The sequence below is a fragment of the Amblyraja radiata genome, chromosome 15 (assembly GCF_010909765.2).
Source record: "Amblyraja radiata isolate CabotCenter1 chromosome 15, sAmbRad1.1.pri, whole genome shotgun sequence".
Taxonomy (NCBI): domain Eukaryota; kingdom Metazoa; phylum Chordata; class Chondrichthyes; order Rajiformes; family Rajidae; genus Amblyraja; species Amblyraja radiata.
The window spans coordinates 29,572,748-29,584,779 of NC_045970.1; the positions used below are offsets into that span (position 1 = coordinate 29,572,748).

At 39.9% G+C, this 12,032-nt stretch overlaps 1 protein-coding gene across 1 annotated transcript in view; it reads left to right on the plus strand.

Moving 5' to 3' along the window:
• ccdc172 (coiled-coil domain containing 172) overlaps positions 1 to 12,032 on the plus strand; it is a 58,559-nt gene that overhangs the window by 31,011 nt on the left and 15,516 nt on the right. Inside the window, exon 3 of the mRNA XM_033033946.1 lies at positions 5,942 to 6,107. Coding sequence (XP_032889837.1) covers positions 5,942 to 6,107 — 166 coding nt within the window. The remainder of the gene's footprint in view (positions 1 to 5,941; positions 6,108 to 12,032) is intronic.

Sequence of the window (12,032 nt, forward strand, 5' to 3'; positions counted from 1 at the left end):
CTGTCGAACCCCTCGGCACGGGAGTTGTTCAGTCCGAAGGCAGCCCTTAGCCAGAGGGTTTAAAGGCAGGGGTTTGGGTGCCATCTTTCTCTTGTTTGGTCTTCTCTACAACCGGGAGGAACATAATTAAAGGTGCCTCTCAAAACACTGGACTTCGTGCTTCCTTTTGAGACCCACACACCAGAATATTATATCTATATTTGTATCAAAAAATTGGGGGTTGTCAAAATTAGGAGCGTAAATATTTATCATAGTTAGTGGGGTTGCATAAATTTCTCCCGAAACTATAATATACCTTCCCTCTTTATCTGATATAGCGTTCTTTAATTTAAAAGGTATACCTTTTCGAATAAGAATAGCCGTACCTCTAGATTTAGAAGTAAATGACGAGTAGTATTTGACCTATCCACTTCGCCTTTAATCTCATTTGTGTTTGTTGTTTCATGTGAGTTTCCTGCAAAAACATGTCGCTTTTCAAAGATCTTAGTTGAGCAAAAATTTTACCCCTCTTTTTTTTTTTTTTTTTTAATATTTTATTTTATTAGAAGTAAGTACAGTCATATGGCACCAAAGTGCCTAATATATATTTTCATAATACATTTTATGTACAACTTCTTTTTTTTTTTTTATTACACTGAAAAAAGATTAGAATAAGAAAAAGAAGTTAGATAGTAAAGGATAGAAAGATGTGAAATATATAGTGTGTGAAAAAAGAAAACGAGTAAATGAAGAAAGTTGAGAGAGAGAATAGAGAAAAGAAAAGAAAATAAAAAAAAGAAAAGGAGATCATTATTTATAGTCTTGACCAACCCTCGTCCAGTCCTGAAACAGTTATTTTTTACAATTGTGTTGCACCATATGATTCCAAAAAAACGACGAATGGAGACCAACTCGTTATGAATTGGTCTGATTTATCCATTAGGAGGAATCGCATTTCCTCAAGATGAGTGGTGTCCAACATACTTGCAATCCACATTTTAAGCGTTGGTATTGATGTACCCTTCCAAAATTTAAGAATTAATTTTTTTGCTATTATTAAACCATAGTTAAGGAATAGATTTTGAGATGTGTTCAATTTATTCCCATCTTCCATTACGCCAAATATAATCATTTCAGTATTAGGTTCCATTCTTGTCTTGAATAATTTTGTAAATATTTCAAAAATATCATTCCAAAATCTATAAAGTTTTATGCAGGAAACTAAGGAGTGTGTTATAGTTGCCTTTTGGGCTAGACATTTATCACAAGTGGCGGATATATTTGGATAAAATTTGTTCAATCTTGTTTTTGAATAATATAATCTATGTACAATTTTAAATTGAATTAGATTATGTCTTACATTAATTGAACATTTGTGAATATATATCAGGTATTTTTCCCATTTAACCTTCGTAATTTTTATCATTAGTTCCCGTTCCCACTCTTCTCTAAGTACCTCTGTCGATGGTAGGTCTATATTTAGAATACTATTATATAAATATGATATTAATTTTTGTGAGTCAGCTTCAATATTCATTGCTTCTTCCAATAAGTCAGGAGTTACTTTTTGATATCCTTGTATATATTTTTTCACGAAATCGCAAATCTGAAGATATTTAAAATATTGGTTGTTTTTCAATTTAAATTTTAATTGTAGTTGTTGGAATGATAGTAAGTTTCCCATTTCGTACATATCCCCGATCCTTCTAATTCCGAGACTTTCCCATTGGTTATATGTCTTATCAATAAGAGATGGTTTAAATAAAAGGTTATTCGCTATTGGCATTAACAGTGATAGATTTCTTAATTTTAAAGATAATTTTATTTGTTTCCAAATTCTTATTGTACCATATATAATTGGGTTCTTCTTATATATTGTGTTATTCAGTTTTTTTGGGGAGAAGAGGATCGTTCCTATATTACAAGGATGGCAATCCTCCTTCTCCATTTTTATCCATTCTGTCTGTTGGGTAGAACTATCCAACCAATAAATCATATTCTTAATATGCACTGCCCAGTAATAATACATAAAATTCGGAAGTGAAAGTCCCCCGACCTCTTTTGGTTTACATAAGTGTTTTTTTGTGATTCTATGTGATCTATAGTCCCAAATATAATTAGTAATATTAGAGTCTAATTTAAAAAAAAAATATTTTGGTATATAGATTGAAATAGGTATAGTAATTGTGGTAGGAAGATCATTTTTATTGCATTTATTCTACCTAATAATGATAAGGGAAGTGTTTTCCAAAATTTAATCAACGTATTAAGTTTATTTAATAAAGGCATGAAATTAGCATTGAATAATGCTTTATATTTTCTAGTAATCTGAATACCCAAATATTTAAATTTTTCTGTTGCGATTTTAAAGGGGAACTTCAGTAAGTGTGTAGGTTCTTGAGGTTTTAATGTCATGATTTCACTTTTATTCCAGTTTATTCTATATCCAGAAAAAGACCCAAATTCCTCTATTAAGTTTAATAAATTTGGTATGCTCGTTTGTGACTTTGTAATATATAAAAGTATATCGTCTGCATATAATGAGATTTTATTCTTTGAGTCCCTGGTATTATAGCCCTGAATATTCGGATGAATTCTTATACTTTCAGCCAGGGGTTCTATCATAAGGGCAAATAGCAGGGGTGATAGTGCACATCCCTGCCTATTACCCCTCTTAATTGGTTCGTTGGCACCCCTTATATTCCAACCACAGAATGTAATTCCTCCATTCTTTATTTGTCTATCGTCTTGCATTATAAATCAAAATAGTATTCCTGAATCATATGGTGCAACCAAGTACCTCAGACTTCTGGGTGTTGGGTGGTCATCCGAAGTTTTTAGATTTATATTGCATCTCCTTCTTGTATAGTGCCTTAGAAAAAGAAAGAAAAGATGTGATATAGAATTGATTACAAAAAAGATAAGCAAATAAAAGTTTTTATAGTGATTTAATAAAAAAAGTGATATTAAGGTATCTAAGAAAAGATACCTTAAAGACTAATAGCCACCTATGGTGGAGAAAAATTCATCAACTTCCGTTGATGTTGTTATACATTGAGCTCCAACCCCTTAGTAGAGCCTCATAAAAAGCTACAGATCGTTTCAGATCTTGTCTTTTCTTATATAAATTTATCAAACCAGCACCAGTGAAAACCGAAAGAATTCAGGAAGAGACATAAGAAGTAAAAAACCAAATATAAAACACAACATATACTCAGTTCTATAAGTATATATGCCTTTCCAATTTATCTAACCTTAATCTAATCTAAACTTTACCATATATATCCACCCAAGATTCTTACGCAATATCCCATTCTTTAACTACCATACAAGCAGGTACCAAGGGGTTAAACAAAACCTCAGTTCTGGATCTTTTCCAGGTTTATGCTGCGCCTAACTCCTTCCCACACAAAAAAAAGGTAGGTTAGTAACGTTATAAACATTTTAGTTAGTTAGTTAGTATATATCATTTTTAATATATATCATTGATATTAATTCATTTCCCTTTTTAAATATATAAAATCATAATTATATACACTCCCATTATCTCCTTCCCCGTCTCATGAATTATTCATGATTTATTCATATTTACTACATACATTCACAAATAGTATTGTTAAATTTGTTAAAATCATTGGTTATTTATAATTAAAGTATAATGATTAGAGATCTTCTTAAATCAACAATTTTTATATTCCAATTAGTATTATCTCGTTCCATGTCCATTATACATTCCCTCATTAATTCTGTATCTTCAACGTCCTTTGTTTATCTTTGAGCTTTTCATTCAAGGTGAAACATGGACAGTACTCTCAAAAACACATTCCAGACAGATAAGCTTGGTAACTGTCTGGAAAGCTCCGCCATCTTAACCAGTTCAAAACTCTATCATAAAAATTAAAAAGTTCAATCTTCTTCCTTGTCGACAGCTTCCCCCGATGTTTTCTTTACGATATCCTCTGCGTACTTAAAGGCTTTTTCGGGATCTGTAAATGAGCGTTCAGTGCCGTTATGAGTAATTTTCATTTTTGCTGGAAAAAACACCCCGTATCTCACACCGGGGACTCCTTTCAGAACGTATCTTGTCTGTGTAAACAAGTTCCTTCTCCGGACGACCTCCGGGGGGTAATCATGGAAAAATTGAATATTATCCCCACGATATGTCAGATTCTCCCCATGGGTAATCTTTTTCAATATAAATTCCACTGAAGAGATATCAAGGAATTTCACAATTATCTGTCTTGGAGAAGCATTTGTCCCTCTTGACACACGTCCAACTCGGTGAGCGACATCTATTCTTGGTTCTTCCGGCAGTTCAAAAATATCTTTGAGTAAGTCAGTAACGAAAGTACATGTTTGAGATTCATGTCCCTCTCGTCCTTCTCTTACTCCAAGAATTCTCAAATTCTGCCTTCTAGATCTTGCTTCCAAGTCCAGACACTTGTCAGTCATTCATACAAGTTTTTCCTCTTCAGCTTTCTGTGATTTTTTTCAAACTCTTTATTTCCGTGACCATCTCTTTTATCTCATTCTCCATCTCTTCCATTAGCTCATCCAGCTTTCCCATATCATCATTTACATCAGTAAATTTCTTATTATAGTCATTTTCGATTCTAGCACACTCTGACTTTAATTTTTTATCAAACTCCTTCTTCAGCTCCTTTAACTCACCACAAGCATTATCAATTTTTTGAAAAATTCTCTCCATATTAGTCTCCATACTCTGCTTATTACTCTCCATATTAGACTCCATACTCTGCATCTTTCCCAGTGTAGAATTGATTGTAGCAGTCATATCTAAAAGCATTTGCTTTACCTCATTCTCCTTCTTGTCTCCTTTTGTAGCCATTTCAAGCAGAGATCCTTGGCTGTAAGATTCTTCTTCTTATGAGCCTTCTGTCGTTTGCAGAGTATCGAAAACTTCCTCGAGCTGGAGACTTATGGTGCTCTTCTTAGGTTCTCGTGAGCTTTTTTCTCTGCTCATTTAAAACTCCCGATTTTTACAATTAAAGTCCCGATTTTCACGTCACCTTCTGATGACGTCACCCTTACGTGACGCCAAGCAGCTCTGGTGAGTTTTTTAAAAATCGGCACTGTCTTAAAAAACGGCTTTTTAGCGATTTTTGCGGGAGAGGAGCTCAATGCCGCGCCTTAGTGCTCAATGGCGCCACCGGAAGTCAAAATTAAAACATTTCAAGCATTGTTTTGCCTGAAATCCAGATTGAAAGATCAGAATATGATCTGATTCCTTCATCATTGAACTGTGGTTTGAATAGATGTGAAGCAGAAATATGAAGTGTTGCGTACAGTTTTGGTCTCCAAATCTGAGGAAGGACATTATTGCCCTAGAGGGAGTGCAGAGAAGGTTCACCAGACTGATTCCTGGGATGTCAGGACTGTCTTATGAAGAAAGACTGGATAGACTTGGTTTATACTCTCTAGAATTTAGGAGATTGAGAGGGGATCTTATAGAAACTTACAAAATTCTTAAGGGGTTGGACAGGCTAGATGCAGGAAGATTGCTCCCGATGTTGGGGAAGTCCAGGACAAGGGGTCACAGCTTAAGGATAAGGGGGAAATCCTTTAAAACCGAGATGAGAAGAACTTTTTTCACACAGAGAGTGGTGAATCTCTGGAACTCCCTGCCACAGAGGGTAGTCGAGGCCAGTTCATTGGCTATATTTAAGAGGGAGTTAGATGTGGCCCTTGTGGCTAAGGGGATCAGAGGGTATGGAGAGAAGGCAGGTACAGGATACTGAGTTGGATGATCAGCCATGATCATATTGAATGGCGGTGCAGGCTCGAAGGGCCGAATGGCCTACTCCTGCACCTAATTTCTATGTTTCTATGAAGGAACAGGATGATGAAAAAATATTTATTATGATTTTATCATTAATGGAATTGCAATTTATCATCTCACTAATCAGAAAAATATCCAACAGCATGTTGTTTCTCTTTTAAGGAGGAGAAGAAAAGAAAAAACACAGAGGAAAGGAAAACATTTGTTAAAGAAATATCAGAATTCAATGCTGCATATGACCTATTGAGCAACAGAATAATAACAATTGAAGTAAATGCCAAGTCAGAAATATTTGACTTAGAAACAGAAGCTAAATATCTGCAGAATGGTAAGTTATATTTTTAGTCATATTTCATATGTTTGTATTGTTTAATTTGAAAAATAAATTTAATATCCTGGTTCTTCAGGTTAAGGTTCAGAGAATTAACAAAAGTCAATACTTTGTGTTTACAATTCAGCCAGAGGATACTAAAATATGAAATGTCTTTGAAATCTGATGCTTTTGTTTAATTGGTTATTTTGGTCCTAAATTGAGACTATAACCATAATATTCAGCAACCCATAAATAAATGTAGTCCTTTCACGTCACCTGCCTTTCTGCAAATCTTGCGTTAGCATTCATTGAACAATATGAAATAAACTCAAAAGCGCTGGAATTATTAAAAGCCGAGGCTCTATCCGTGAAAAGCAATGATAGTTATTGTTTCAAGTCAATATCTTTTCATCAGAAATCGGAAAAGTTAGATATAGCCAGTTTTAAGGTGTTAAGGAAGGGCCACTGAATAGAGAGAACATTAAAAGCACCATTTCTTCAGACCATAGAATGAACAATGACATTTGAAAGTACCTAAAGAAGAGAGATGCGTTTCAAAACTGAAAATTAGTTGTCATGCTAGATTAGCTGATTATCTGAGTTTTTGAATTAAATGCTTAGTCCTGTAAACTGCACTGTGTCCAATTTTTCTTGGGCTAGTCTTAAATTCCATTGTATGAGTGTAGGAGGCTAGACATAGAGATAGGAGTGGAAGTGGGATGGAGAAAGAAAGTGAATGTTTAAAAAATGTGCTGGAGAAACTAAGCAAGCAAGACACCATCTGTGCAGGGAAATGCACAGATGATTTGGTTTGGAACACTTCTTCAAATTGATGGACTGACTGGCAGATAGGTAGAGACAGCAAAAGGCTGGAATTTGATAAGGAAAGAAGACAAGGAATGAAATGTAGAACCAGAGGGATTGTCCATTGAAGGTAGACAAAAATGCTGGAGAAACTCAGCGGGTGTGGCTGCATTTATGGAGCGAAGGAATAGGTGACGTTTCGGGTCGAGACCCTTCTTCAGACCATTGTCCATTGAAGGTAAGTAGTTGCGGTAAGGAAAATAGGGGAGCCAAAGTAGAGGATAAGTGGATGGAGGAGGGGCAATAAACTGGAGGTATGCGCGTGGTGGGGATGGGAAACGAAGTATATGAGAAGGGCAGGGGGAATGGTAGATAAAATTGGAGAATTCACTGTTCATGCTTTTGAGTTGTAGGCTGCCCAAGCAGAATGTAAGACGCTGTTCTTCCAATTTGCTTTTGGCCTCACTTTGGCAGTGGAGGAGGCCAAGGACAGAAAGGTTGGTATGAAAAGGGGAATCAAAATAACTAGTAATTGGGAGATCCAAGAGGTGGACAGAGTGCAGGTATTCAGTATATTTCAAGTCTTGTCCACGCTTGGCCTCGCCAATGTAAAATAGGCCTCTTTGAAAGCATTAAGTGCAATAGATGTGAAACTACCTAAAATATCATCTGTCCATTTCCCTCCACAAATGCGATCGGGGCTGCTGAGTTCCTCTAGCACTTAGTTTATGCTCCTGCAGTTGCATAGAAAGGTGCTTTTAACAATGGGAGGTGGTATTGATGGAGATGGAAGAGTGAACCAGTACCACAAAATGCAGAAGGTCCCGGCGAACCCCAGCCATATCCCATCAGCAGGCCTGGCTCGCCCGCTGTGCAACCGGGATAGAAAAGCGGCTGAACCCGGCCCCTGCACGCCCCGAAGACCGGGAACCGGAAAGGAGGTGCAGGGAGTCGGCCATGGCGGCGGACACTGGTCAGTAGGAAGAATCAATAGAAACATAGAAAATAGGTGCATCAGGATTGGATCAGGAGACGGCCGGTCGCCTGGTCCCTTACCCATGCGCGTTGCCGGATCAGGACAAATATGAGGGCCTTAAAGTGCTGCTCTTGCAGACCTTTGGGCTCAGCCGCTGGGACCGCTCATGCATTTGGGCAGCTTCATCAATCGCAAGCCGTCGGAGCTCATGAGCAAGATGCTCACCCTCATGGACAGGCATCGGCCCTGCCTGCTTTTTGAGCACACCTTTTTGGAGCAGATGCCAGACGACATCCGCCTGATGTTTGCCGGTGAGGATTTTGCAGACCCCCCTGCTGCTAGCGGAGCATGCGGACGCGCTGTGGCTCGATCGATCGAGTATCGGCGGTGCCCTGGAGGGTACAGAAACCAGGCCCTGCGTCCACCGGGAGTTCAGCTGCGCCGCCTGTCCCGAACGACCCCGGTAAGGGGAAGTGGTGTTACTACCACCAGCGCCGGGGACCCGCAGCCCGTCAGTGCCACCTGCCCTGCTCGTATCCGGGAAATGCCAGGGCCGGCCGCCAGTAGTCGCTGTCGGCCTGAAACATCGCCTCTACGCGTGGGATCAACACTCAGGACGACGGTTCCTGGTTGATATGGGCACGGAGGTTAGTGTTTCACCCCCGTCAGGGGTGGACACTCATTCTGTCAACGTCAGCTCCATATGGACATATGGAGTTTGCACGATCCCACTCATCTTTGGACCATGCCATTTTACCTGGACCTTTACGGTGGCCGGCATTTCCCAACCATTGCTGGGCGCAGATTTCCTCCGGGCCCAATCCCCGTTAGTGGATATGCGGGGATAACATCTCGTTCATGCTGCCACGATGGAGACGATCTTACGCCCCAGAGCATCCGCTACGCCACGCAGTCTTCTGTGGACAATATTTACGCTCAAATACTGGCAGAATTCCCGCACATTCTGACCTCACAATTCCATTCGCCGAGCCCCAAGCACGATGTGGAGCATCACATCCTCACCTCGGGCCCCCCGCTCCATGCACGGGCGCGCCGACTTCCTCCCGATAAGCTCCGGATCACCAAGGTGGAGTTCCGACAAATGGAGGCCTAGGGGATTGTACGGCACTCTAACAGTCCGTGGGTGTCTTCCCTTCACATGGTGCCTAAGGCTTCCGGTGTCTGCCGGCCTTGCGGGGATTATCACCGCCTCAATAACGACATAATCGCAGTCCGGTACCCAATCCTGCATATTCAAGAGTTTTCTGCCCATCTAGCCTGCGCCCATTTCTTCTTTAAAGTCGACCTGATGCGGGGCTCCCATCAGATCCCGGTACGCCCTGAATGCCCAAGACGGCTATTATTACTCCTTTCGGGCTTTTCGAATTCCTGTGGGTGCCTTTCGGCCTGAAGAATGCCGCGCAGGCATTTCAGCGCCTGATGGACACAGTGAGTCGCGGCCTGGACTTTCTCTTTATTTACCTGGACGATATTCTAGTTGCCCGTCACACTCACTAGGAACATTGTGCGCACCTCCGTCTGCCCCAGCTTTTTGTGTCTATATCTAGAGACTGAGTTTGAGCAAATTGGGCATAGGTTTAAGGTAAGAGGTAATAGAAACACGAGGGGCAACATTTTCACACAGAGAGTGGTAGGTATATGGAACAAGCTGAGGGAGTGGTTGAGAATAATTGTAATATTGTGAAAGACATTTAGACTGGTCCATGCTTAGAAAAGGTTTGGAGGGATATGGGGCGAACACTGGCAAATGTTACTAGATAAGATGGGCATCTTGGGCGGCTTAGATGTATTGGATTAAAAGGTCTGTTTCCATGCATAATGACTGGATTTTGGAAGATCGCAAACAATGTGTTTACAATATCTGCAGCTGCCTCGTTGAAGATCCTAGTCATCAAGGCATTTTACCATTAGTCCCCTTAGTTTGCCTGAACTTTTCTTTAGTATTAATAAATATTTAAAATTTCTACCATCTTCTTTTTTCAATACTATTAGAATGCGCCTCTGATTTTTCAATACTATTAGAATGCTTTTAGTGTCTCCTTACATGAAGAGAGATAAAAAATATTTGTTCAGTCTCTACAATTTCCTTATTTCCCATCATTGCATCCTCTAAGCAACCAACACATTAGCTTGTTTTATACTCTTGCAGCATCTCTTACCATCTATTTTTATATTAATTCCAAGTTTATGTCATAATCTATTTTCACTCTTTTATCGTCACCCTTTGCTGGTTTCCAAAAATTATCCCAATGTTCTTGCTTACTACTAATCCTTGTAACACTATTTTTCTATTTTTGTAATGGAATAAATCTTTGTTGGGAATTGCACAATATACTCTTAAATGTCTCCCTCTGTTTATTTACTTCATTATGGCCTGTCCCACAGGAGATTTTTTAAGCGACTGCCAGCGACTGTTATAGTTGTAGCAGGTCGCCGACAAAACTACGACAATGTCTACGACAAGCTACAACAACCTACCACCTAGTCGACGGCAAGCTACTGACAACCGGCGAGTCATTAGGACGTCCACCTACGACCACACCTACGACAACCTACGACCACACAGGCGACAACCGAAGTCAACCTACGTCCACCCACGACAACCTACGACCCTGTCGGTGACAACTGAAGACAATTCAGTCGCTTGTACCTGTCGCCTGTTGACGTAGGTAGTCGCCAATGGAATTCACTGAAGTCGGCACCGGCAATAACCTACGTCACCTGGCAACAACCTACGTCAGGAGAAGTCAAGCTACGCTCATTGGCGTCAACCCACTGTCGCCGAAAATGTTTGAACATGTTGAAAATCCAGTGGCGACCAGAAAGAAGCAACGACTCTTTGGGCGACTGAGGAGACTACTCACGACCATACACCCCGGCGACCATGTGGCGACAGCCTACTCGCCTGTAGTCGCCTAAAAAATAACCTAAATGGGACAGGCCCTTACTTTCCAAGTCCATTTTAGCTATGTATGCCTTTATACTTTCCTTTTAGATCTGAAACTGTTATCGTCAACAAGTTTCTGTCTCTCAAACAATTCCTTCAACTGTGATTATTTTTGCCAGAGAATCCATTACAATAAGATCATTAAATAATTCTGCCTCATTACACATAAGCAGATCTAAATATCTCATTTCCTGGTTGGTTCCACAATGCATTATATTTAGAAACTGTCTTGAATTAATTCCAGGAACTCATCCTGTAGACCTCTTTTGCCAGTTTGATTTATTTAATCTGCTTGAAGACGCCCATAATTATTTCTGCCCATTTCGTAGAGGCCCTCATTGTTTCTAGATACATCATAGTGCAATGTAGCTACTCTTCCATTAGTGATCTCTTTCACTTGTTATATCTTACCCTCACAATTATATTGATTCTACATCTTGAATTTCTTGTCAAATTCATTTCTCAATATTGTGGAGATGTCATCCTTTAGCAACAGGTCTTCTACTTCTTATATGATGTTATGTAGCCCAGAATATTTAGTTCCCTGCCGGGGTAACTGGCTTGGCTTGACCTTTGACTTTCTGAATTTCAAAATGTTTGCCACTTACTTACTTGCATAAAGGACAATCTAAACAAATGGCCATGAATACAGGTCTGTATTTGGCAACTGACAAGATGAAGTCAGGAAAGTTGCCAGTATGTGCCCGAACAGTCTGTGACCCATAGCACTATGTTTAAAGCCCATAGCGCTATGTTGAAATCCCATAGTCCTGTGGCCAGAAGCACTATATTTAGAACCCATAACGCTGCAGTTGACAGCGCTTTGTTTAAATTCCCACGCGCTAAACCGGCAGCGCTGTGTGTATTACCTTTACGTGCCAAGTCTGTAACGATGTGTATTGCTTTACGCGCCAATCTGCGAATGATGCCGCTTTGTTCACAAAGGGGGGGGGGGGGGGAAGTCGCTCAGATGCAGTCCCCTGCCATTGGTTATAGTTTGAATTTGGGAGCAGTGCTATTGGCCAGTACTTACCAGCGGTTATTTCAATGGCTGATTTCCTACCTGTATAAAGGCAGGTGCCAGGAAGCCAGAAGTTAATTTATGTACGAGAGGGGTTCACCGACGGGCTGAGTCAGGGCCCTAGTGAGACCACACCTGGAGTATTGTGTGCAGTTTTGGTCTCCAAATTTG